The sequence below is a fragment of the Accipiter gentilis genome, chromosome 8, assembly GCF_929443795.1.
Source record: "Accipiter gentilis chromosome 8, bAccGen1.1, whole genome shotgun sequence".
NCBI lineage: Eukaryota > Metazoa > Chordata > Aves > Accipitriformes > Accipitridae > Astur > Astur gentilis.
Genome location: NC_064887.1, coordinates 31,264,002 through 31,291,644, shown reverse-complemented (window position 1 = coordinate 31,291,644; position 27,643 = coordinate 31,264,002). Strand labels below are relative to the sequence as shown.

General features: G+C 40.3%; 2 protein-coding genes across 3 annotated transcripts in view; one reads left to right on the top strand and one right to left on the bottom strand.

Moving 5' to 3' along the window:
* The first annotated feature begins 2,016 nt into the window (after nucleotides 1–2,016).
* PRG4 (proteoglycan 4) lies at nucleotides 2,017–21,673 on the top strand. The gene is made up of 17 exons (XM_049807525.1): nucleotides 2,017–2,113; nucleotides 4,439–4,561; nucleotides 6,904–7,023; nucleotides 9,864–9,983; nucleotides 11,923–12,512; nucleotides 12,744–13,529; nucleotides 13,614–13,994; nucleotides 14,094–14,579; nucleotides 14,880–15,378; nucleotides 15,646–15,888; nucleotides 16,009–16,530; nucleotides 17,670–17,744; nucleotides 18,099–18,238; nucleotides 19,063–19,219; nucleotides 20,031–20,210; nucleotides 20,422–20,547; nucleotides 21,570–21,673. The coding sequence occupies exons 1-17, from the start codon at nucleotides 2,017–2,019 to the stop codon at nucleotides 21,671–21,673; spliced, it is 4,749 nt and encodes a 1,582-aa protein (XP_049663482.1).
* A 40-nt stretch (nucleotides 21,674–21,713) lies between these two features.
* Nucleotides 21,714–27,643, bottom strand: part of TPR (translocated promoter region, nuclear basket protein) — a 44,503-nt gene continuing 38,573 nt past the window's right edge. For both annotated transcript variants that reach the window (XM_049807629.1, XM_049807630.1), the window contains exons 46-51: nucleotides 26,453–26,559; nucleotides 25,579–25,674; nucleotides 25,218–25,374; nucleotides 23,531–23,649; nucleotides 22,888–22,986; nucleotides 21,714–21,926 (exon numbers count right to left, since the gene is read on the bottom strand). In XM_049807629.1, the coding sequence (XP_049663586.1) occupies nucleotides 21,871–21,926; nucleotides 22,888–22,986; nucleotides 23,531–23,649; nucleotides 25,218–25,374; nucleotides 25,579–25,674; nucleotides 26,453–26,559 (634 nt within the window). In that variant the 3' untranslated portion in view covers nucleotides 21,714–21,870. The remainder of the gene's footprint in view (nucleotides 21,927–22,887; nucleotides 22,987–23,530; nucleotides 23,650–25,217; nucleotides 25,375–25,578; nucleotides 25,675–26,452; nucleotides 26,560–27,643) is intronic.

Sequence of the window (27,643 nt, the reverse complement as noted above, 5' to 3'; positions counted from 1 at the left end):
CTAAAGACAGCACTGAAGTTCTTGTTATAAGACATGTAATATGTATTTCCTTCTGTGTATTACCTTGAATAAACTCTATAAAATCTCAGAGGCTCAGGTTCCCTTTTCCACAAACTAGAGTAATATTTTCTTCATAAGCAGGTTGGCAGTGGGCAGAGAACCTTGAATAGCAAATCAACACTATGTAAGTGCTCCCAATTAACACTTGTCTAAATAACTCTAGAAACTTTTACAAAGATTATATGTGTTCCTAGAGCAATGAAAAAGCACTCTTTTATTGACTGGAATCAGTTAATTGAAGCCTGGCTGTGATATGCATGAAATTAGAAGCATACACAGTGCAGAAAGATTGAATGAAACTGCCTCTATTGTGATAATACAGAAATTTGAAAGAAATTCTGGCATAAAAATACTAAAGCTGCACAATCATTGGACCAAATGAAGAAAAGGTTCAAGCACATGTCTAAACCCGCTCCTTTTCAGAGGTATCTATGTTATTTTCCTTAAGAGACTCAAGCTCATTTTAAGAGCTTTCCTCAATTGGGATCAATGCATATTACATCATATTTATCATTTTGGGATACCAAAATTACTTTGAGATTTAAGTAATAACATAAGACAGAAGTATTAAAGTTCCCTGGCCTTTAGGATAGTTTCTGAATAAAAAATCCCCCCCAAACCCTGAGAGTCAGGACCATTAAAAGTTTCAATGGAAACTTCCTTTAGCTCTGGGAGAGAGTTAAAAATAACCATTTCCAGTATCCTGAATCTGGAACCAATGAACACAAAGACCATTGAAACAATTTAGGCATGTCTCATTCATTTTTGATGCTTTACATATATTTAATAAATTTGAGATTTAAGTAAAATCTTTGATCTCTAGCCAATACCTTGGCAAAATTTCCATTCAGTTCAGGGGAAAGTACTATATATCAGTGCAGAACCGGCAAACTGCTTATTACTGTATGAATTAGATCTCAAAACTTTTTTGAGAAGATATACCATCAGTAGCAGATAATACTGCATAATTTTAGGCTACTGTCACCTAAGCTACATTTGACAGGAAAGAAAATATACTCAGCATTTGTCTATAATGATTTTTTTATTGCTATGCAATAATATCTAATGCCTTCCAGATGCATTCAGGACAATTTGTTCATTTCACTCAGTAATCAAAATGTGTTTTGACTAGTAAGTCCCTATTTATTTTTTTCTGTAATCATTTTTCTTAATGGGAGCATTTTCCAGATGTTGCGTTAGTCTAGTCATCTGGGACCTCTTCCAACTCATGTGGAAAGTTTGCTGTCATAAGCTGTCATTGGCAGTTTTGTTTAACAAGCTGTCTAATTAGTTAACCCCAACGTAGCTACAAAGCAATATATAAGGCATCTGAAACATTGCTGAGAGCAGACATATTCTTTGTTAGGTAAGTGTCACACCTATCTCTACTCAGAGCATCTTGATCAAAGTGCTGCTCTTCAAAAGGAAAATGATGAACTGGAACAGAGAAACCAGACAAGTTTTCCTTTTGAAAGAAGATTTACTTTTATCTTACATTTCTATTTGACATACTTAAACACTAATATTTCAATGATAGATTATGGTTTATAAAATTATGTTCCTTAACTAATGTTTTGACAGTATTTTTTCTTACTTTACATTTATATTTTGCAGTATTGTAACCTTAGAAACTGCTGAAGTGCATCCATGTTAAAAGGAGAAGACTGTGAATGTAGTTTTCATGTAATAGAATTCTGAAAAAAATTACTTCTGTTATTTGTGAATCATGCATTTTCCTAGTCTTACTACAAAATTTAACAGCTAATTGACTAATAACTAAGAGAGAATTTATGGAGTAATTCTAAATTAGCAATTTGTCGTTGAATAATTTTAATACTAATTTTATGTTTTTATTAAACTAGTATTATGTATAAAGATATGCACTGCAAATTTTTAAAAAATATGAACTGATTAACTGAATTGCATGTAGTAATGTGAGATTATTTCTTTTTAGGGATGATGTCGTACCTGAAAGTAATGATCATATGGAACATACTTTGCGTATCCATGGTGATCCTTTCACTGTCCTTGATTCAAGAAGTGTCTTCTGAAGGTACTGTAACATATAATGTTGAAGGGAGGGTGTCTAGGATATCTGACAAATACTAAGGATGCTTCAAATGCATCTTCATAAAAATACTAAGTTCTAGAACTTTATTCAGACAGGCATTATGATTCAGTTTTATCATCACTGAATATTTTCATAAATATATTTTTTGGTACAGCATGGTCCTCTTTTTTGGAGGAACAACACAGAAATACGACTATAATACAAAATATGTATGAACCTACTTCTTTTTCTGTAGACACATTCTACAGATCTTGTTGCCCTCAGACTGACATATTTAGCCCAAGTGATTTGTAGTATGATTCAAGGAAGAATCTAAAATTAAAATATCCACATAATTTGTTTAAAAATATTTAAACACAACAGGCTCAGGGAAAGGAATGTCTATACTGTGCTAAGTGCTTTGCCATTAAATGCACTGTTATTAGCACCACCAAGGCCAATTTTGGCAGTTATTTGTCTAAAACTACAGCTTTTTATTTACTCTCAAAGCACTGTAATTGATTTCTAACTAAAGTAGCACTGTTATGAAGAAACAGAAGAACTTGCAGCCTAGGAAGTCCTGTGCTGTCACAGTTGTCAGGTAGCTATCAACTTGTTCTAGTGATAAAATTGTGTATTACTTACTGGTAGAAAACAATATATTACTAGTTGATAGGAGAAGACATAACATTTGTATATCTGAGCAGCTCATCAGGGCACAGCAGATATCAGATTCAACCTGCAGGGCAGAGCAGTCTGACTCTGCACCCTCTATAGTTGATGAGAGCCTTCCCACCATTTTCAGTAGAAATCAAGACTCTTGCCAACAGCAACTAGAACCATTTAGGCATTTTCCTTAGAAGTAACTTCAAAACTTACAAGTCATAAACTTAAATAACTGAACCAAAAGGTGTTACTTTTTGGACTTAATTTCCTCCCATAAGGGAAGAAAGGTGCAATATATTGGGCACATATCCATAAAGGAAGATGTCTGGCTTCTCTTTTCAACTACTGTATTAAGAGCCCATTAACTCAAGTCCATTCACTTCTCCATTTATTCCCTAGTCCCACTTCATTATTTGTTAAGCAGTGGTAAGAAACATTACATCTAACTGCTGAAAATCACAATAGATATAATTATTTGTTATCCCATGGTCTTCCTTCATACACACACATGGAGTGCGCGCTGTTAGAAATTGTCTTTGGTGTTGTGTTACATGTTATTTCTTGTTATTTTCTTGTTGTTCCTCAATGTTTCAGCTGATTATCTAAACTCTGTTTTAGCTTGCTCATTGTTCAGCTTCTTTGTTTGTATTTAGGGGCACTTCACTTGTGGTCCTGCATGTTTCATTTCCAGAAGAAGCTGTTAGTGTGTTACGTTAGTAGCGATTTCACATAGCAAGGGGAGTTATTGGAGGGCGAATATCTGATCTGGCAGTAGAAGGTAACAAACCACTGCTGAGCTTAAATGCTTGCAATTTGAAAGCAGACCTCCTGATATCTTGCTTAATAGCTGTAACCTGCACCATTTGTTATTATTTAGCATTTTCCAACACTACAGCACTCTAGCAGTAAAGCCACTGTGGGATAAGCTTTTATGCTAGTCTGCTAATAAGTAGTCTCCTAATCAACAGAAAGTACTTTATAGAAGATTGCAGGACTAGATCCCAACTGTTCCTAACCTCAGAGTTGATATCAAATTCCTCTCTGACCTCAGGGAAAAAAACAAAATAACATAGAGGGCAGGCAGGTTTTGAAAACTGCCAATAAAAATGGCTCCAGGGACCTGTATTTATTATGACAGTGCTCACCAGTTTGCAAGCTAAACTGATTTTATTACTATAAAGAACATTACCAAAAGTTAAAATCAGCCAAACCTAACAGGTCTGTCAGGTACAGTTGCGCAGACACACTTCTATAACCATATGTAGGGTGAGTTAAGGTGGAGAATAAGTCTGCAAAACAATATAGTACCTGGCTGATACACTGCCTAAGTTAAATCTGCATGGGCTAGTTTGGATGCCAGAACTGCTGTGTTCATACTACTGAACCACTCCTCAGGGATTCATTAATCTGCTAAGTTAGCCTCAGCAGAACACCCCCTCTAACCTGAGTGTGTGCTGCTGCTGGTCCTCAGGATAGCTCAGAGCAGACCTCTGATCCACATGCCTTCAGGAGGGGTTGCACTGGTCCCACAGTCTCTGCAATACTGAGTGAAGAAATGGCATTCTGTAGAAAAAAAGATAAATCTTATTACTTCGCCATTCAGCATTTCCTTATGTACCATTTTGGTTTGGCAACATTTACACCAGTGTTGTGTGATTTTAGATTTATCAAGCTGTACAGGGAGATGTGGGGAAGGGTATTCTAGAGAGCATGACTGCCACTGTGATTTTAACTGTCAACACTACATGGAGTGCTGCCCTGACTTCAAGAAATTCTGCACAGTGGGTAAGTTCCCAAAGACAGCCAGTTCCTATCTGCAAGACTTCCCCTCCCCTTTGCTCCAAACTCCCTACCACACCAGTGTCTCTCCTCTGAATGCTTAAATGTCTCTTTTAGTTCACTGTGTCCTTGCTCTCCTCTCATACGTGTATTATTCTCCCCCTCAAACTCAGTGATAACCTCTCACAACCCATTCAAAGAAAATTGTGCATCCACAGGTTATCACCGAGAATAGGATTTTGCTTTTCAGAAGAGCAGAGCTAGGCAAGAGGGGGGGAAATGGTTTACCTGCTGCTTGTTTTCTTCTCCTTAGTGCGTTTGTACTATATGTTTGTCTCTTATACAAAAAATTGGTAAAAGCAAATTCAGGGTTTACCAGGCAGAAATTTTGGGACATTCCAACTCAAATTTAAGAAGTGTGGAGGCTGTAGGGTCTAATCCAAAGCCAGAGGGTGTCCTTCCATGCATAGAAATTGACTCTGGATCAGAACCACATCGAGTTTGATGGAAAAGATGGTTAGATAAGTATTATTTGATATGCTTTATTTATGTGCAAAATTGTATAGTATAGATACAGGTATTTAAAACTATTTTACTGAGAGTTAAAAAGTATTTTCTCATGAATCACCAATGTCAAAAATATCAGTGATTTAGATAACTGCAGTTTGTTACACTACACTGTAGTTCTAGTAAGATTACAGGTGTTAAGATAAAATTTCTTAGATCCACCAACACAGGCCGAGTGTTGTTCAAAATGCAGACGCAGCACTCCCTAAAGTGCCAATTCTGCTGCTTTGACATGCACACTGGAAACAATTGCACTTCAGTCTTCCCCATCCTGATTTTGATTTGTGAGGGGACATCATAGCTGAAAGTACATGCTGAGGTATTTTAATTATGTAGGCTATTTATTTATTGTGGACCAAATTCTAAAGTTATTCTGGCATCTATATAACATTTAATAAAATGTTTAAGGCTAGAGGAAGTCTTCCCTGTTCTACCCTAAATCACTGAATTCAGGCAAGCACAGTAGGTGCCATACTTAAAGCATGCAGGCAGTCTGACTAAGGACTGTTGCCCAGTTAGTGTGTGATCGATGCTGCCTAAATTAGAAGAATGCCAGACATTGTTTATGAATAAAAACTGCCCTAACATCATAAAATAAAAACAATTCTCACCTGCGTATTTGGAATGAATCTACTGGCATCAACAGACTCACTCCACATCCACACTGGTCAAAAGATGTTCAGAATCTGCCTATACAGGTATCTTAATTCTGTTAGACAGTGATTTAATTGTAAAATATGATTTTATGCCCTGAGTGCAACAAAGACAATGACTTCAGTAGAGACTTATGTACAGAAAAGATACAGGACAAGAATAACAGGTCATACGGCAAATTCTGGAAATACCAAGTGAATAGCTAATTGTTGGCTCAATTCTGAGAGATACTAAGCGTCCTCAAAAAATATCCACTTCAGGTCTAACATAATCACTTCAATTTAACAGTTAACTAAGTACCTATTAAAGGTACTACTGTATGTTAATAAATATTACATTGTAATGTGATGTAAATGTTCAGGTTCAAATTTTGTCCTTGAAAAATACAGCATGCGTATTTTGCTAAAGTCTGTAACAGCTGTTCACACACTTTCCCAAACAATTCGGTAATTTTTTGATATGAAACAGAAGTACTGTAGTGACTGAAGTTGTCAGAAGTTAACCAGTAATGCAACATTAAAAGCATGTGGTTATTAATCATGTCAAAACATGGTAGATACTCCTTTGGTACTAAAAATTTAAGAACTATGTAACATTTCAAAAATAGTCACTCTGTGCAACTTCGTTAACTCATTCACACAATTAAATTGCAGTATTTGCCCAGAGACACCAGGTACACTTGGTCATGACATATTTAGGGAAATTACTTTTCAGAAATGCTCTGGTAGACACATCACTCTTGATACAAAGTAGTACCCTAATGAATACCTTTTTGAAAAACCCAATCCAGAATTTAAATACTATTCTTGACATAACTGCTATTTGATTAGGGAAATGGAAACCTTCTATGATGGGACCTAGCTAAAGTGAATGCTGAGGTCACATTTTATTTCACTATAAATTCTAAATGGTCTCAATATACTGCAATGGCAAAGTGCAGTTCTGGTTGTATGGCCTGATCTAAACCCCACAATTAGACAAACGAGTTTTGGATCAGACCAGAATAACCATCCGATTATGAAGCTGTTCTTTACATCAGCTTAAGCAAATGACTTCACTGTAGAAAGGTCCCAATGTTAAATGTGAGCTAGCCAAAAATACTAACTGTCTTGTTCTGCCTTATGCAGCACTCTCCTGCAAAGGACGATGCTTTGAAGCCTTTGAAAGAGGAAGAGAGTGTGACTGTGACGCAGACTGTGAAAGATATGGCAAATGTTGCCCAGACTACACGGAACACTGTAAAGAGGGTAAGAAATTTCTTTATCACTATTTTTTTCGTAGATATATTTAAACAGAGATGCTTTGCATTATCGTAAAACATTAACTGTGCAGGCTTTTCAGGACACAAGAAGTTAGCTACTGAACAAAAAAACCAAAACAAAACCAACAAAATCTGATTTCAAATATAAATTGGCCATTTTCTCAAGCATGAACACTTTATGGACACATACTAGTAGATAAACTGGAAGCCATCACAAAGATACAAATTCTGAGGGTAAAGTTTTATTTTGCATTAGCCTCTTTTGGCACTAGCTATACTCTAATTTGCTATCAGAATTGTCACCCAGAATAATACATGTAAGGCCACATTTTGCACATGCACTTCCACTCATACTACTTAAGTTACATCAATAATAGAATTCAAGGACAGAAGCTGGGGGGAATGAATGATATTTTGCAGTAAAAAGCCTAGTTCATCTTACAAAAAAAAAGTAGTAATGAAGGAAGGTCCAACTCCCTTAAGTTCCCCATCCATCCAAAAGTGGAGAATACCTACTCCATGCACTGAGATAGCACTACTTGCTTTGGGTTACTGCAGTCACTGGCAGCATAGATTGAGAGATGTCCTAGGTCCTCCCCACCTCAAATCCAAAATGGGAAGACCAGCCCAACACAGAAACCCATCCTCTGGGGCACGAGGGAGGAATTGCAGGATCTGCCTGCTTAGAAGTGGTTACACATTCACACTGCAGCAAAAGGAATTTTAAGAAGATGCACATCTAACCTTTAGGCTGCAAATTCAGTTCAGGGAAGAATTACAGTGACGTACAGTCACTTTTGTTTATTCTGTCTTTCACTACAGAACCTGATGGGGTTTTGTTAGTTGAGCACAGACCTGGAGGTGCATTTTCACCTTCATGTAGCTTTAATGACACTAGCAGTGGAATTCTAGTCTAGAAAACACTAACAGAATATCTTTAATTTCATCATGTCCTTAAACTTTCTGGTACTTATGCACCGAAATTCATTCCTGTGAACTTGGCAAATATGGCTTGACACCGGGTTGCTGCATTCACAGACCAGACAACTTCCAAGGCAGCCAATTTCCAAAGCGCGTACTTTAAAAAACAAGATGAGTTACAGATTATGATTTGGTTCACTTTACCAAACCACTCCCTGTCCCCAAATGCTGGTATAGCCGCTTGGCTTTGTCACTCAGTTGTACAGTATTTTATATTGAAATAGACTCTGTATTCAGCATTTTTTGACTGGATGTCTAGAGGAGGATAAACATCTTGGAAGTATCTTGAGGTGAATTTGCTGCCTTTGAGGTTGCTTAACGCCTCCCCCTATCTGCAGACTTTGACATGCATGAATGCTCACAAAAGACAGCCATTTCACTTGTTCTTCAGTTCAAATATAATGAAAATGTAACCAACTGCTCCTCATCTTAAGAGTTTCTTCCAGTATTTTAATTACTTAGCTTTGCTATTAATTTTTGTAAAAAAAAAAAAACTACCAAAAAAATCCCCCAAACCCAGACTACCACTGTACTCAGTATGTTGGTATTTTTCCTATGTGTGAGAACTGAGAAATCTGTTAAACCTTCTTGGAATAATTTTGCTGTTTCTGCATCTTCTGAACACTTTGCCCTGTACAGTGAAGCTAAGTTTACAATGTATATCTAGAGAGCATTTTTATCTTTCCTATCTTCCAGAAGCCCTATATCCCCTGAATACACACACACAGAGGATTAAGGACTGATCAAACATTTTTGCTTCCACTACTGACTCAGAAAGCCGATTCAGCTCCCAAAGTGATTTTATTCAACAATTACAATTTCTCTCTCTTTCTCAATAAAACCTTCAGGGTATAGTCCAACACCCAACCTTACTTGCTTTGAGTACTAGATTGCTATGAAGGTAAATCCTTTGATACCATGGTCGTCACCTTATGAGACAAAAATACCGCTCCTTTTGTAAAAAGCTTATTACACATACCCATGGCAGTTACCAGCTCATTTAGTTGAATAAAAAAAAAAATTCTGCATGTTCACTGAGCTCCATCATGCTTTTTTCACCACTAACAAGATCCTTCTACAAGGTTATTATAGTGGGAAGAGATGGTCTCACTTCCAGTTGTAACATTTGACCCAGGAATTAATTTAAAAATATTTTCTGGCTCTTACTGGATGCAAGTGAAATCCCATGCAATCTTCAGAGTTGGAAATTCTGCACACAAACCTCCAGTTTCTCCTAAAACTCAGTCTGCTAGATGTTAGCTTAATACTTAGACCTTGCATTGTTTCTTTGGTCCATGCCTGCTTTGTAGGTCCTGCCTCTTTCAAGGAAACTATTACTTTTAAGAAGTCTCTCCAAAATGATCACTTGTGTAGAATTATCATGCCTGAAGAACTACAACATAACTAAATCTTCAGGAGATTGTCAAAGTAAATGCTTGGCTAATATGACAGCTCCCAGAGATCCACTATAGTGAGTCAGTCCCAAGTCATCTGTAGTCAAAAAAAAAAGCTGACAAAAAAATTAAGACAGATTTTCAGAACACAGAACTCCACTCAGAATTCATCTTTTCCCCACCTCAAAATTGCCATTAGCAAAGAATGCCTCACTTCAAACTTCTTGGAAAAACATTTCTCCCATCTGTGATGAAACACTTAGGGATCTAAAGGGTATTTTTTCCCTTTTCCCCTGAATAAGGCTATAAAGAATCCTATAGCTAGGAAGAAACTTAGATTCATATGGAAGATGGTCACTGAAATTTTGTAATCACTTTCTTCTTATACAGTTGACACCAAGCACCTATAAAGAAAAATGCTCCCATTAACAGATTATTTTATTTCTTTCAGCACACACAGAAAAGGCATCACCAAAAACTCCTCCAGCAAACAAATCAGCATCTAAAAGGTCATCCAAAAATGAGGAAAAGAAGCCAGAGGAAGTAACGCAGCCCCATGAAGTTATGGAAGGTAGGAAAGTATATGATTGAAACAGGATGGGTGTTACCTGAAGGAACATTAAAGACCATTTTCCTGCTCTGGAAATAGAAAGCCGATGTGAGACATTACCAGACAGTTACCAAGCTTGGAACCACTCAGTTTATAAACTAATTACCTCACCTAGACCTCAGGATACTGACTTTGGAGAGTTCACTTAGCACAGATGTTAAAGTGTGGTGATGTCTCCTGCGTCCCTATTGGATTTTCACACACATCTTCCAAAAATACGTTACACACCATTGTCAGTTTTGGACAAACTCCACTGCTGAAACAGGAAGGGTGTTGTATTTTGGGACAGTGATGAATTGGCAGGACCAAGACAGGAAAATCTCCTAGCAGGTTTCTCTAGCTTTAATCAAGCCAGGCCTCATGCAGCTTCAGAAAACACATAATTTATTTTTTCTGAATGGAAAATATGTTGCTTTCCTGTGTTCTTTGATATTCTGTTCCAGCATTTTAAGTGATAACTCAGGAGATCAGTTTGAACTTGAAACATGAAGTAACAAGAATGAAATAAGTCTAGAAATCAATTTTGGCCAACATTTTAACACCTACATTTTTTTTTTTTTTTTTAATTTTAGATTTGGAGTACTTGCCTTTCTGCTGTGGCAATTTCCTATTAGAAAAAAATCGATATAGTGGGTTAAATGAAATAAAATTAAGGAAATACAAATAACTATTAACAGGATCCCACTTGGCTTATGGTATTTCAGACTTATTGGTGGGAGGAAAACCTGTTCTGTAACACTCAGTTCATACTGCACTGTTTCTACAATGTATTTACTCAGGGATTATTTCTCACACTGCAGTATTGTAAATTCTTCCATTCTGCTGGGAGACACACAGCATCAGTGCTGCTAGCAGTCATCAGGCCATGACCATCAGCAGTAGCTCAGATCTTTTTATATTTTTAGATTTGTTCAAAAGTTGAACATGGCCCCAAACCACATGATGCTGCACTTGTTTTTTTCAGGTTTTCAAGAAACAAATGCTTATTCAGTTATAATGGTAGACAGCAACACAGCAGGAATCCTAGAAAACAAAACAAAACCTATGTGAAATCAGAAATAAAGGCAAAACTTCAGAGAGATAACACTTAGTGAGAGATTAAACTGCAGAAGCATTTACTGTTACTTTTTACTGAATATAGCTATATTAACAATTTGACTCAAGTCAATGTAACTATACATACAAGTAAAGAGAGTCTTAAAGCTGTAAATAAAGAGGAAAACCATCTGAGATATAAAGGTACAGTAGGAGATACAGTCAGGTGTCTGTATTCAGAAAGTTTCTTTTCTTCCCATTTTCCTACCTATCTCCTTAAAGCCCAGGTCATTGCAGGCCATTTTACAGTTAAGGTCAGAGTAATAAATCAAAAGAACAGACTGAGAAGGAAAGTGTCATATTAGAAGGACTATATTTTATAGTGTGGTTCCCCTTCCATGAAAAAGGACAGAAACACCAAGTGGCCTCACCTGCAAACACCAAACTAAAACCCACAATGCTGCACTCAAAGTTGTGACAGCTGAGCCAAAGGATTACTTAAAACTTAGCTAAGCTGCTGCAAAGTCCTACGCAGACAAAAGGAATTCACATTTAACCCAATCCAAGTTAGTTTTGCTCTTCTAAATTATTTATCTTTTGACAGTTACCTACGTCCATAAACTGGCATTTTACTTAGGTTCCACATACCCTTTATTTTTACCCATATAAATAAATGTCTCAACCACTTTAAAGCTAATTAAGTGCAATTTTGCACAGAAAGCTTTTAGAGCAAAGACCATAAAAACAACCACTGCTATTCAAAAGATAAGCAGCTCTTTCTAATTGGTATGATAAACTAATAAGCAATTGGTGCATGCACTGCAATTCCAATGTCTTAATTTAATATATATTTGTTTTCTCATAGATAATAGCAGTGAACTAGAAAATAAAGCGACCAGTCCTGCTCCAACTACAAAACACCCTGATGCAACCACAACAACCAAAGCAACTACATCAGGTCCAAAACCCACTTTACCACCTACTACAAGTACTACCATAAAAGAAACAACTAGCAAAGAGACCACAGTGGGTCAGAAAGATAACCCTGCAACAACAGCAGCACCAACGACCGACACAGACTCTTCCACCACCCAGAAGCCTGAAGACACAATTCCTGAAGCCACAGAAGCACCACTGACAGAGGCAGACTATCCCACCACCGCTAAGGTTGAAGATATGACTAATGAGGCCACAGAGGAAACAATGACTGAAGCAGACTCTCCCACCACCCTGAAACCTGAAGAAACAACCCCTGAAGACACAGAGGCACCAACAACCAAGGCAGACTCTCCCACCACCCCAAAACCTGAAGAAACAACTCCTGAAGCCACAGAGGCACCAACGACCGAGGCAGACTCTCCCACCACCCCCAAACCTGAAGAAACAACCCCTGAAGCCACAGAGGCACCAACAACCAAGGCAGACTCTCCCACCACCCCCAAACCTGAAGAAACAACCCCTGAAGCCACAGAGGCACCAACAACCAAGGCAGACTCTCCCACCACCCCGACACCTGAAGAAACAACCCCTGAAGACACAGAGGCACCAACGACCGAGGCAGAATCTCCCACCACCCCCAAACCTGAAGAAACAACCCCAGAGGCACCAACAACCAAGGCAGACTCTCCCACCACCCCCAAACCTGAAGAAACAACCCCTGAAGCCACAGAGGCACCAACAACCAAGGCAGACTCTCCCACCACCCCGACACCTGAAGAAACAACCCCTGAAGACACAGAGGCACCAACAACCGAGGCAGACTCTCCCACCACCCCCAAACCTGAAGACACAACCACAGAGGCACCAACGACTGAGGCAGACTCTCCCACCACCCCCAAACCTGAAGAAACAACCTCTGAAGACACAGAGGCACCAACAACCAAAGCAGACTCTCCCACCACCCCGAAACCTGAAGACACAACCCCTGAAGCCACAGAGGCACCAACAACCGAGGCAGACTCTCCCACTACCCCCAAACCTGAAGAAACAACCCCTGAAGCCACAGAGGCACCAACAACCAAGGCAGACTCTCCCACCACCCCCAAACCTGAAGAAACAACCCCTGAAGACACAGAGGCACCAACAACCAAGGCAGACTCTCCCACCACCCCGACACCTGAAGAAACACCCCCTGAAGACACAGAGGCACCAACAACCAAGGCAGACTCTCCCACCACCCCAACACCTGAAGACACAACCCCTGAAGCCACAGAGGCACCAACAACCAAGGCAGACTCTCCCACCACCCCAAAACCTGAAGAAACTACCCCAGAGACCACAGAGGCATCATTGACAGAGGCAGACTCTCCCACCACCCCAAAACCTGAAGAAACTACCCCAGAGGCACCAACAACCAAGGCAGACTCTCCCACCACCCCCAAACCTGAAGACACAACCCCTGAAGCCACAGAGGCTCCAACAACCAAGGCAGACTCTCCCACCACTCCCAAGCCTGAAGAGACAACCCCAGAGGCACCAACAACCAAGGCAGACTCTCCCACCACCCCAACACCTGAAGACACAACCCCTGAAGCCACAGAGGCACCAACAACCAAGGCAGACTCTCCCACCACCCCAACACCTGAAGAAACTACCCCAGAGGCCACAGAGGCATCATTGACAGAGGCAGACTCTCCCACCACCCCCAAACCTGAAGAAACAACCCCAGAGGCACCAACAACCAAGGCAGACTCTCCCACCACCCCCAAACCTGAAGACACAACCCCTGAAGACACAGAGGCACCAACAACCAAGGCAGACTCTCCCACCACTCCCAAGCCTGAAGAGACAACCCCAGAGGCACCAACAACCAAGGCAGACTCTCCCACCACCCCGAAACCTGAAGACACAACCCCTGAAGACACAGAGGCACCAACAACCAAGGCAGACTCTCCCACCACCCCAAAACCTGAAGAAACTACCCCAGAGGCCACAGAGGCATCATTGACAGAGGCAGACTCTCCCACCACCCCCAAACCTGAAGAAACAACCCCAGAGGCACCAACAACCAAGGCAGACTCTCCCACCACCCCCAAGCCTGAAGAAACAAACCCAGAGGTACCAATTACTGTGTCAGACTCTCCCACCACCCCGAAACCTGAAGACACAACCCCTGAAGCCACAGAAGCACCAACGACCAAGGCAGACCCTCCCACCACCACCAAGCCTGAAGAAACAACCCTAGAGGCCACAGAGGCATCATTGACAGAGGCAGACTCTTCCACCACCCCGAAACCTGAAGAAACAACCCCTGAAGACACAGAGGCACCAACAACCAAGGCAGACTCTCCCACCACCCCCAAACCTGAAGACACAACCCCTGAAGCCACAGAGGCACCAACAACCAAGGCAGACTCTCCCACCACCCCAAAACCTGAAGACACAACCCCAGAGGCACCAACGACTGAGGCAGACTCTCCCACCACCCCCAAACCTGAAGAAACAACCCCTGAAGACACAGAGGCACCAATGACCAAGGCAGACCCTCCCACCACCACCAAGCCTGAAGAGACAACCCCAGAGGCACCAACGACCGAGGCAGACTCTCCCACCACCCCCAAACCTGAAGAAACAACCCCTGAAGCCACAGAGGCACCAACAACCAAGGCAGACTCTCCCACCACCTCCAAAACTGAAGACACAACTGCAGAAGCCACAGAGGCACCAACAACCAGGCCTGTGACTCCCACCACCCCAAAAGCTGAGGAGACAACCCTGGACGCCACAGAGGCACCAATGACCAAGGCAGACTCTCCCACCACCCCTAAACCTGAAGACACAACCCCTGAAGCCACAGAGGCACCAACAACCAAGGCAGACTCTCCCACCACCCCCAAACCTGAAGACACAACCCCAGAGGCACCAACAACCAAGGCAGACTCTCCCACCACCGTGAAACCTGAAGAGACAACCCCTGAAGACACAGAGGCACCAACAACCAAGGCAGACTCTCCCACCACCCTGAAACCTGAAAAAACTACCCCAGAGGCACCAATAACCAAGGCTGACTCCCCCACAACCCCAAAAGCAGAAGATACAACCCCAGAGGCCACAGAGGCACCCATGTCCAATGCTGACTCTGCTACCATCCCTAAACCTGAAGACACAACCCCAGAGGCTCCAACCACCAAGGTAGACTCTCCCACTACCCCTAAACTGGAGAAAGCAGAGGCAGACTCTCCCAACACCCCTGAGGTTAAGGGGACTACCCCTGCAGCTACTGAGGCTGACACCACTGCCATACAGAAAACAACACCTCTTGAAATGACAACTACTGTCCCTGTATTAGTAACAACTGCTAAAAAAGACACAACCACTCAAAGCCATGAGGTGGTCACAACTAGGAAGGAAACACCCATACCTGAAGCAGACACGACAGTTTCAGAAACAACAGCAGAGAAGAAAATTACAACTCCTGCACCCAAAGTAGCAACCAGCACAACTGCAAAAGACAGGACTACAGCAGTAGAAAGGATAGCGGTGACTGCAGCTAGGACTACTGAGATTGTAAGAATACTGGACAAAAAAGACAAAACAACAGCTAAAACCGTTACTACTCCTATAACCAAAGAGACAACAACTAAAATAGAAACAACCACTGTGAACAAAGACATAACTACACCCAAGAAAGACAAAACTACCGTGCTTAAAGACATTTTAACAACAAAAAGTAGGAAATACACAACTACTGTAACTACGGTTATAACAGCTAAACCAGATGACTCTCCTAAAGTTAAGGATGATATTCCCAATACAACTCCAACAGCCAAGGAAGCTGTCACTACAGCAGCTGAATCAGAAGCAACTAGTGCAGACAAAAAGACTACAACAACGGCTGCAGAAAAAGAAGCAAGCCCAGCTAAACAAGACAAGACTCCCATACCAAAAGAGACTTTAACAGCTAAAAAAGAAGAAAACCATGTGGGAACAGCAACTGTAACAACAGCAGCGGCAGCAGCTACAACTCCACTGCCCAAGCCTACTGTGTTGGCAACAACTGCCAAAACAGATTCAACTCCTAAACTCAGGGAGATTTTAACAACAAATAAAGGAGACACAACTATGGAAACTACGCAGACTGTAACAGCAGCAGCTAGAGAGAGCACAAGTAATATTTGTGTTGTAGAGACAACAACAGCTGGTAAAGACGTAACAACGATCAAAAAAACTAGCATCACACCTGAAAAAGAAATGGGAGATGACACTGAAAAGGCCCCTACTATTGACAAAGGAGAGGAAACTACAGTTACCAAACAGAACACTACAAGAGATAAAAAAGACACCATAGAAGAAATGTTTATTGTTTCTAAAGGGACATCCAAGCCAACTATACATTTCCAGGAGGTTACTGACACAAGAGATGAGCCTCATCCAGCCGACCCTGAAACTCTGCCAATAAAAGAGGAGCCCGACACAAACAACAAGCCTTTAATACAAAGTGCGGACTTGCCAATTTTGACTGGAGAAACACAAGGTAATTGCATTCCAATAGGTACAAAAGCACCAATAACTCCACCAGAGAGCACAACAAAACACGTGAGTAAAGCACATGCAAGACCTTTCTATCTGGTGCCACAAGAACATGGCACTCCTGTCCCGATGGTCAACCATAACCATGGTGCTACAGCTGCCAGCATCCTGAATACTGGTACCTTGGTTTTCAATTGTGTTGTTAATGAAACTCTCCATGTACTTTAGAGCATGATCTTGTTTCAGTAATTGGTCCTGCTGAAAAAGGTTTGCTTTAGAGGTACTACCTACTGAGGTACTGTAGAAGATGCAAACAGAAAAAAAGTCAAGGAAAAAGAAGATAAATTTCTAAGTCCCATGAAAACACTGCTAGGGAGGAAAACATTGCTGAATATCCACCATTACTCATGGTACCTAACCTAGCATTTTGTAGTCACATACAAAAAACATCACATAAGATGGACAAGAAGTCTTTTCCTTGCATTCTCTTTCCTCTGTGCTTTTTGCCACAATATTTTTCATGTCCTCACTATTTATTTTAATCAGAGATAGCCTGCAGGTTCTTGGGCGGTTTTTTTTTTTTTTTCAATCATATACTGATAGATATTTTGGAGAGGGAAAAAAAAAATATGTTTTTTAGATTGGAAATACTTGGAGTTTTGTCCAAAACAGGTTCATCCTTCCCTTGTATTTAACTGAAAATAAATGTAAATACTTTTTTTTAAGAAATGAGGAGGGGGAAGCGAACCTACTAGCGTAGCTTGGAGAAACATCAAGTAAGCATCCCAGAGTATGAAGAAATTAAGTGAGGGATGTAGCATACAATGCATTCATAGGTCTTTTTCTGAATTACAAGTACTTAGGTAAGCAATAAGCAAAGATATACCTAGTCACGTAAACGTCTGGTCTTGCACTCCTGGGATCAAAACAGGAGAGTCGGACTCTCCCAGAACGTATCTCAAATGAGTAATTAAACCCTTTGCATGAGAAGCGCCAGGCAGAGGCCTGAATGGCAGAGAGCCCCCGCCATCACCTGGCACAAACGATCCCATTTAACAGCCATAGTGCTACTGGCGGTGGGCTGGGGAGGTAACGCCGTTTTTTGTGGAATGTTAAACAAACCCGAGCCACTGTGTTTTGCAGAGAAAGACCTGTGCAGCGGGAAGCCGGCAGATGGCATGGTGGCCCTGCCGAACGGCACCCTGGCCGTCTTCCGAGGTAGCCCGGCCCCGGCCCCCCTCCTCCCCTGCCGCCCTCACCGGTCCCGGCCCCGGCCCCCCTCCTCCCCTGCCGCCCTCACCGGTCCCGGCCCCGGCCCCCCTCCTCCCCTGCCGCCCTCACCGGCCCCAGCCCCCCTCCTCCCCTGCCGCCCTCACCGGCCCCGGCCCGGCCCCGAAGCGACGCCTGAGCCCGGTGGCTTTCCCCCGCTCTGCGCCGCGCACCCGAGGGCGGGAGCGAGGGAGGGCAGGAGGGACGATCGCCGCTTCCAGAGCCTTCCTCCCTGCCTTCTTCTGTCTGCCTGCCCATCTGTCGGCCCACACGCCTTTCACCGCGTCTCCTCCCGCCGCGCAGGTCACTACTACTGGCTGCTGAACGGCAGGAGCCGGCCGACCACCAGCCCCCGCCGAATCAGCGACGGCTGGGGCATCCCGTCCCCCATCGACGCCGTCTTCTCCAGGTGCAACTGCGATGGCAAGACCTTCTTCATCAAGGTGGGGAGCGAGCGCGGCGGGAGGCGGCCGAGGAGGTGCGAGGGGCAGCTCAGCTGGAGGGAGGGCGCAGGTTTTGAGAGGCGGCCCCGCCGAAGGGGAGCCTTGCGGTGCTCTGGGGCCGTGTGGCGCATTTTATAGAGAAAATGGCGTTTTCCAACAGCGCGGTGGGTTTGAAACTCTGTGGGTGAAGTTCAGTGTCGCTTCCCCAGCTCCCCCCTCTCATCTGCCTTGAGATGGTGCTTAGCAGGGAAAACCTCAGTTCAGTGGGTTTTTCCCCTGTAATTGGCTAGGAGACAAAGTCTGGCAGAGTGACTGATACTACCTATGAGCCACACTTCAAATTAAAATCCAGCTCTTTAAAATACGGGTATTTCATGGTGTCTCTCCCTCGCCCAAACATGGCCTAAGTTTGTTCCCAATACATTTCCCTTCCTGAAAGAAGATTATTAAATGCACACACCTCGTTATAGACATTATATGGTTATTTCCCAATTAACCATTCAGTCCTGCAATTCAAGCAGCTTTTTCTATCTGTGAGAACTTAGATTTAGAAAGCAAACCGCTTTCTTCAGTAACCGCTCTTAACAGTTCATTTCTAAGCTATTCTATCCCTGCTCCGAGGCAGTGTTAAAAGACTGCAGAAGGTGTTTTATTAAGTTGTAATATTTTTTTTTCCTGTTTTTAATGGATGTAGGAGTGGTTCCAGTCAGTTTTACAATGTAGTTATCAAAATGCTAGTGTTATGATTATTTTTTATGTCTGTGTTGAAGCTCACTTACCAAGAATAAATTTCCTCTAAATGTCCTTTTTCCTTAAATCATTAGGGTCCCCAATACTGGCGTTTCACTAATGGTGTTATGGATAAAGGCTATCCCAAACCTCTTGCAAACGGATTTGCAGGCCTACGTGGGAAAATAGTAGCAACCCTCCCTGTGGCAAGATACAACAACAGACCAGAATCTGTTTATTTTATCAAAAAAGGTACATCTCATATTTCAGAAGTTCGCAGATGGTCAAAATGTTCTTTAATTGCCTTAGGAATAAAACACTGTTTCTCTTGAGTGAAAGATGTATTTCTTTCAAAAACAAACGTAAATGATGTCAGAGTGTGCTACATGGTCAAAAATTTGTGTTCATACTTGCAGATCTTTTAAGTGCATTTTAAAATCGACAGGACTGTAACGGACAGAATCCAGCATTGTAGCAGACAAACATTAAAATAAGTTTTATCTGGTGGTAAAACTATTTTGGTCTCAAGTTAATTAGAGAAGGGAAGGCTTTAATCTTACTAGTTCATACCTATGTATGGCAATCTCCCTCCCTCTTTCATATTTTAAATTAATGTAATTTCCTTATATGAATGATGTACTGCCAACATAAGAATTGCTATCTGAATTTAAAAAGCAGAGGTTAACAAAGCACAAATCCTTTTCTGGACTCTAGGCCTCCTCTCATGCAGCCTAAAATGATGATCTTACTGTCCCCTTGATAAATTGGAATGATGGCAACAAAAACAGTTCCCCTGGAATTGTACTTAGAACAGTAACTGTAATGAGCCTGCAGAAGGTATCATTACATCTAGAAACACATGTTGGGTTTAGAGAGCAAGACTTTATCTCAAAATGTAGGAACAGATACAAAAAGCTGAAGGCTGCCACAGTTGTAGATGTATGAAAATGATGCTATTGTTCTCCTGCATGTAAGATGGATATCAATGACATTTGCATATCTGATCTAGCTGGTGGTTTGTGGTTGGGTTTTTTTAACCAAATAAAACAAATGTCTATTTTAGATGGCAATATGCAACAGTATGTGTACAAACAAGAACCAGCCAGGAAGTGTCAAAGAAGAAGCCAGGTTACCATAAGATACCCAGCTTATGTCCCAAGACTTGTAATAAGGAGACGCTTTCAACGTGCAGTAAGAATGCCAACCGTTATTCAGACTGTCAGAATCAACCCGTATCCATCTGGTAACTTATGTTTATTAAGCTTCTTTTATACAACCGTTTTACTCTTAGTAGTTTCTGAAACACAACATTCTGTTCCATTTTTTTTAAAATATAGTACTTTTAAAGTTTTTTAATCCAACAGATCTCGCTTGCTATAGATTATACAAGCAAATGATAGCTTACAGTAGACACACTGTGACACCTCCTAAGTGAAGTTTTCTTTTGCTTGCAGGAGTTTTGCATAAGGAAATCAAAATGACTGCCTACTGGAGAGGGCTCCCGAAAGTTATTCATTCAACTATATCACTACCCAACTACAATAAGCCAGATGGCTATGATTATTATGCCTTCTCTTACAGTAAGTTAAAGCTAATACAAGTTACTATGTATCTCAAAAGACTAGGGGATGGGGAAGAAATAAGCCCATGTATCTCTCAGCTTTCCAAAGCATGAAGGTTACCACTTGTGGTTCTGCAAGACTGATTTTAAGAACTACTAAAAACTCCTGAGAATTAAATTGTTGCCTGTCATCAAGAGATGTTTCTATTAAAAAAAAATAATAAATCAATAGTTACAGGACAACTAGCAGCAACCAGGTACAATGATTCAAACTAGCCAGTTGCAGAAAGCATTGCCGTAAGAGTTCAGGCTTATAAAGTGACAAAAAACCTGACACTTAAATGCAGAATTGTATTCATGATAGATTGAAATCCTTTGACCACTATACATTGATAGTTTTTTCACTGGCTTCCATGGAACTATGTTTCTGACAAAACAAAAACGGGAGGGACATGAACCATTTTGTTTTACAGGAAAAAATTATTTATTTATGATTCCAGATTAGGTAGATCCTTTTGCTCTAGCCAGGATCATGTAAAAGCATTCCTCAGAATTTTCTGGATGATTCAGAAAAAAAAGCTCTAAGAACTAGCCGTACCCACATACGGGATATTAAAGTAAGTCTCTACCAGTATGACCTAATTCCTAACCTTAAACATAAGCCAATTCACACTCATGGACCACAGAGTTCCCCCTGTAGACAGTGCAGGATTGTTTTGTTTCTAGTTCATTTGATTTCCAAATTCTTAAGTCTATTTCTTCTGTTCTAGCAGTATAAGGTTATTCTTACCTTCTCCCTGTTCTTAGGACAGATTTAATTACTAGCAGTACTGTAAAACTTAGCTAAACACAAATTAGGACATGTAAAAAAGTTGAGGACAGAAATTGATTGTTAGCGCCTCTCAACTCCATATGTGTATGTGGAATGAAAAATCTGTTACTCTTGCCTAAATGAAATTGAAGGAAGGTTTTAACTTCAGGGTTCTTTCCATGTGCTAAATGTAGTTCCTGGAATTTAATTCTGACATACCTTCTTTTCAGACCGGTACTACAGTTTGGATGTTGGCAGAAGAATAGCAAGACCTGTTACCGCTCTCACAGGAAAGACTGTATCTAAAGACTGGTACAACTGTCCTAGCAAGTGATGCATAGTAGAGGATTTTAAAAAAGGATGCCATTTGAATGTTGACATTTTGTCTAATTTTATTAATAAAGACATTGAAATGTGTGCACACAAATCTAAGTATAAAATGCTGCTTTAAGCTCTGGCTTCATTACACTAAAGCAACCACAGGCAAACTGGCACTTTTATATACGCAGCTGTAATTACTTTACAGATCATTTAACTAATATTTCCTCTGTTCAGGCCTCCTCTGCCTCCCATTGCATGAGTTACACCTGCATTGGGAAAGAAAACAAATGCATTAATGTAAATCCTTTCCACCCTTTTAATCAACCATTGGTACATGTGATGCTTCATTCTTCTGTAGCGAATTGCTACTGCAGTGGAGCACTTCCTTTCTGGTAAAATTCAGGGTTCCCCCTCCCTCCCCTCCATTACACTTCTGTCATTTAAAAGGGTGCTGGTGACTTGTGATCCCAGCTCAGGCCCTGTGCTGAAAGAACAAGTATAGAATTCTTACACCATATTTGAAATCAGTTGGTCCATCCCTTTTGTTATTAAAGAAATTGTGATCAGCTAGAAAGAAAAGTCTATCCCAGGTCCACCTCACTTTTTTTTCTTTCTTTAAAATACCAGATACCTCTATTTCAATGCTAGTATCAAGGCTTCTACAATGTTAATATAATGCCAAACTGAATACAATTCATGTAAGGATTTTTCTTAATACAGAAGTTGCAAACAATAATTTATTGTCATGGTTCAACTCTATATTGCATTACAGAAGTCTGTAATACTTCCATAAACTTTTTCTGTTGTTTTTTAAAAATCAGTGTTAAGACTTAGTGATATAACTGGAACTCTTAATGTACCAAATGGGAAACTGGTATGTAATGTTAAAGATTTCTAAACTCATATCCTAACATTTTAAAAAATCTTTTAAAACCTTGCGAAATTTAAGATCTACTTCCATTTACTTTCTCTCCACTGATAAGAACCAAGTGCCACATAAGAAGAAAGTTTGCCTATTTAAAAAATGCTCAGACTAACATACTAAAAAAAACCCTACAGAGCTCTTAGGGTAACATATTGAAAGCTAGGGCAGGGATGCTGTATTAGTCAGTGTCTTACAAGCAAACACAGGCGTGTAAAGTAGTACTTCATATATGGTCCCCACAGGAAGAAAGTGCTAAAAACTTGTTTGAAAAAGTCTGAATTTGAGCAACCATGAACACTTACCCCTCTGTCTGTTGAACTGACGACCACGAACACCAGTTCTTAATGTTGGTGGCTGAAGTCTCACACGTCGAAACGGCTTAGGCTGATTACTGCTTGTGTCTGTGAAGAAGAGGAAAAGCAGGAAAGAAGGTCTGTGTATAGTACAGTTTCTCACTGTCAATGTTTACATGATTTGATACGCATTATGCTCTTGAATTTAAAATTATGGAGGTGCATCCTTACTTCATCCACATCTTCTCGGATATAAATAAAAGCCTCAAAACAAGTAAGTTTGGGACTTCTTTCATTACCTATGCTGGGTCATAAACTGGTAACTCGAGTAATTTACTTACTCTTCTTTGATGATTTAATTGAATGAAAATGTATTTTTAAATCTGACATCAAACATAACAGTAGACAGAATCACCAAAGTATCAATAACTTCTGCTCCTTGAAGCATTATTCTTACTACAGCCTACTCTAGTTACTGCGGTTCAAGTAAAAATTGTTTGCCATTAAGACTATAGGCATCAAAATGTGATCTTGCTCTAAGAGTTCCGTCTTATTTTGTGTATCTTGGCTATCAGCAGTGCATGACGCTGGTCCAAAAAGTTCCCACACTTAATGAAATGGTATGAAATAACTTTCCAGCAATTAACCTCACCTGCAGATGAACTAGAAGGAGGATCTTGACTAGTTGAAGGAAGATCTGACTCATCAGATGCTTGAACAGATTCTTCTTCTTGCTGGCTATCAATTTCTAGGCCTGCTTCTGAAGTAATTCTAGAAGAGGAGGAGGGGGAGGAAAAACATTTAAGTGTCTTCAGATAGTTTCAAAAAGGTCAGGAAAAAAAAAAGATCATCTTGGAGCAGAAAGATTCCTATGCAAATGCCTTTCCCCAGAAATTCTCACCTGTTTTATTGTCATGTCCCCCCTTCCCCAATCATGAAAGATTTATATGGCTTTTAGAAAAATAACAACGTAATTTCCTTGATATGCAGCCCAACTCCAGATGTATATTCAACATACTAATTGTCTTTCAGAGAAGGTCATAGAAGCTATTTAGTAACAATAGCTAAAAAACTTAACACGATGGTTGGTGGTGTTTATGTTTAGACAGGGGAAGAATGAAGCGGAGGGACCGCACTGACCAGTTATGCCTAAAGATCGCTCATTGGTGCAATACCTAAGTTATTTGGGCTCGGTCTTCAAAAGACAAAAAACAAAAAGCATTGTAGGGCTGGAAAAAAATTAAACATTCAATTTAGTTTAAATGCAGCTCACTTTTTGGTATACATTCTATTTACCTTGACTAGTATATAAAAACTGTTAGAAGATGATAACTGAAACTCAAAAACTGTCAAAATACCTGTTCTCTACTATCAACGCACTGACTTGCTCTCCTATCAAGCTAAAAGCCTGTTCTGAACTACAGATTCTTTTGTGAACCACTTACTTCCTCTATGGATATACTTCTCATTCACTAAAGATTAGATGGTTTTGTAAGAAACAAATATGAGACCTTAACATTAGAATACCCATCCTATGTTCCATCTACTCATAGGTAGACTATTGCAGTCCAAGTTGGTGCTGCATCAAGAAAATTGTGTGGCATATTTAACTTGCAACATTAACATTTCATTTTCTTATGGCCAAACCTCCTACCTCCTGCAATCAGTATATAAAAGTTTAAGTAAATTGTGAACTACACATCTTTTATTATGCAACCAATAAAAATCAAGAGTAAAATATAGCATTAAATGATAACCTATCCCCTTTTAGATTTGTAATGTATTTGGATCATAATACAAAATGTGGTAATTATTATAAATACTAAAAATTGCACCTGCAAAGTGGAAGACAAAATAATTTGTCTATCAAATTCTTAAGAACTGCTTATTTCTCTCCATTGTGCTACATTTTTTGTACTTGCACTGCCTTAACTGAATGACGTCATTATACATGCTTGCTTTGTAATGAGGAGTGATTTTCTCTATTAACAAACAGGAATGCTTTACCCTTTATTCTACAAAGCCCAGTCCTTCAAACTGAGGTCTTTACCATCAGTATTTGACTACTACAGAGCCCTCTGCATTCTGAAAAAAATACAGAAATCTTTTATTTTGTGACTTTTATATTAGCTATGTTAAATCAGAAGAAGAAAAACCTTTGGGTTTAGATGAAAAGGTCAGATTGTACTACTTCACAAAATTACTAAATCCTGTTTGAGATATCCTTTCTACTAGAACAGGTTAAATTGAAAATGAGTCACAGGCACACTTAGATGGCAACAAATCATTAAAACTAATATGACATCAAGTCTTAGTGAACCAAACAAGTCATAGTTTACCCTTCAGATTCTGCCTCTGCAAAAACTTCATCCCCATCATCACCCGCTCCAGCCTCTGTAGTGGTGGACAGATTGCCAGTAGATGTTGTAACCATTGGAACAGACTGAGAAGCATGCTCTGAAGCGTCCGCTGATGCACTTTCAGTAAAAACTGTTACTGTACAGGAAAGGTAGTTTCATAAACATCAAGTTAGTTTGAATCTCCTACAGAAAATCTATGGAAATCTTAGGCACGTCAGGGAAAGGTCTCCTGAATGCTCCTGGCGTAGCAATAAGCACTATAATGGCAAAAATCTAACTCTCTTCTGGAATATCAAGGTTTCCAACCTTTACTTCAGCCTGAAAATTTCTTGCCACTTACCTGGTGCTGCTACTTGTAATGGTGTTGTGGGAACGCTACGACCACCTGATTCTTCCTCATGAGCAAGGAATAGTGGGGTTTCATACATTCCTAAACCTGCAACACAAAGTTTTATTGACAATTAGAATAGCCAGCTAAAAACCAGATTAACTGTCTTCTCTGTACACTTGATGAAATCCAGTGATTTGTACTTAAACATGGAGATTTTTGTTATTTTAAGCTGACCTGACTTACTGCCAAAGCTAATTATAATTTATTGAAAGGTAAAACCTTGATAAAAATATTTCTATTTGTTCTACTTTCATCCTTTTCTTATGCCATTGTTGTGCTGTGAGCTTTCTTCAAAGAACAGCATACTGTTCCATGCTGACAGGGATGCAGGGGAAAGGGACTGATCCAGCACAATAGCAAAACCAATACAGACAAACTGCCTGGCCAGCTCTTAGCAGGTAAGGATATATCCCAAGGATTTCTTTGCATTTGCCGTTTTCCCCTATTATGCTACTTCTGGAAAACTACAATCAACAGTAAAATTAAAGTTAAAAGCCATTCCTTCAATATTTCATTTTTCCTTAAATGAAATTTCTTGTGCCTAGCAGGCAATTTCTCCTACATAAAACTTCATCTTCTCTGGTTCACAAGCCTGTTGCTCCTACCTACAGAAGCATTGTACTTTTTTAAACCGTATTGCAAATAGAAGTGAAACAGCTTGAAGGAAACACCTTTTTACTTTGTTAGTCTCTCTCTGCCGACAATTAAGAGTCGCAGGTTTCCACACTTCAACAAGTACCTGAAGTAGAATTGCATTTTACTGACTGCGTTATTTGTTTTCCACTCTAGCAACCACAGAAAAGAAAGTATAAAAATGGTTTACCTCCTTGTGATGCAAGCTGACCAAGATCAGAGTGACTTGAGCTAGTTTGTGGCATATCTTCAGGGGGTCCGAATCTGAATCTAGGAACTCCAGCTACCTGGGGGGAACTATCAAAATAAAGACTTCAGGAATTCTGCAATTTTTCCAATGATTGGAGAGAGAACAAAAAGAAAGACAAGGAAAAAAAAAAAAAAAAAAAAAAAAAAAAAAGAGAGAAGGCAAAACACTCCCAGACAGCTTTCTGACCAAAACAAGAGAACAAATTATGCGTGAGACAAAATGAATTAATATTGACCATAAAAATCAGCTAAACTACTGCTAATTAAATAGCAATTAGTTTCTCAAAAATATTTGGACTGCATCTGAAATTAGTATAAACAGTCCTGAAGAGAATATTCTTTACTTATTCATCCTATGAATTCTCATAATTTTAAGTGGATTGCTGAACATGTCCAGAACTATCCCAAATCCAGAAACGGAGATAACTTTTCCTACTTTATTGGCAATATTAGGGGGCAGGGGGGGCGATGACACGGGACAGCGGGAAGGAAATGAAAAACAACAACTTTTTTTTTTTTTTTTTTTTTTTTTAAACTTAATCTCTTCTTAAGTCAGTCACAATACTGTCCTGGCTTCAGCTGGGATAGAGTTGTCTTCGTAGTAGCTGGTACAGTGCTGTTTTTGAGTTAGGTATGAGAAGAATGTTGATAACATGGATGTTTTCAGTTGTTGCTAAGTAATGTTTAGTCTAAAGTCAAGGATTTTTCAGCTTCTCATGCCCAACCAGCAAGAAGGCTGGAGGGGCACAAGTAGTTGGGAGGGGACAGAGCCAGGGCAGCTGACCCAAAGTGGCCAAAGGGATATTCCATACCATGTGATGTCATGCCCAGTATATAAAATGGGGGGAGTGGGGGTGGGGGGATCACCGCTCAGGGACTGTGTCAGTCGGCGGGTGGTGAGCAATTGCACTGTGCATCATTTGTATATTCCAATCCTTTTATTATTACTGTTGTCATTTTATTAGTGTTATCATTATTGTTATTAGTTTCTTCTTTTCTTTCTATTAAACCGTTCTTATCTCAACCCACGAGTTTTACTTTTTCTTTTCCCGATTTTCTCCCCCATCCCACTGTGTGGGGGTAAGCGAGTGAACAGCTGCATGGTACTTAGTTGCTGGCTGGGGTTAAACCA

Coding starts and splice junctions, on each gene's coding strand:
- PRG4 (XM_049807525.1), top strand. CDS start 2,017: ATGATGTCGTACCTGAAAGTAATGATCATATGGAACATACTTTGCGTA. Junction 12,513..12,743: donor CCCCCAAACCTGAAGAAACA/ACCCCTGAAGCC, acceptor CCAACAACCAAG/GCAGACTCTCCCACCACCCC. Junction 13,995..14,093: donor CTACCCCAGAGGCCACAGAG/GCATCATTGACA, acceptor ACCACCCCCAAG/CCTGAAGAAACAAACCCAGA.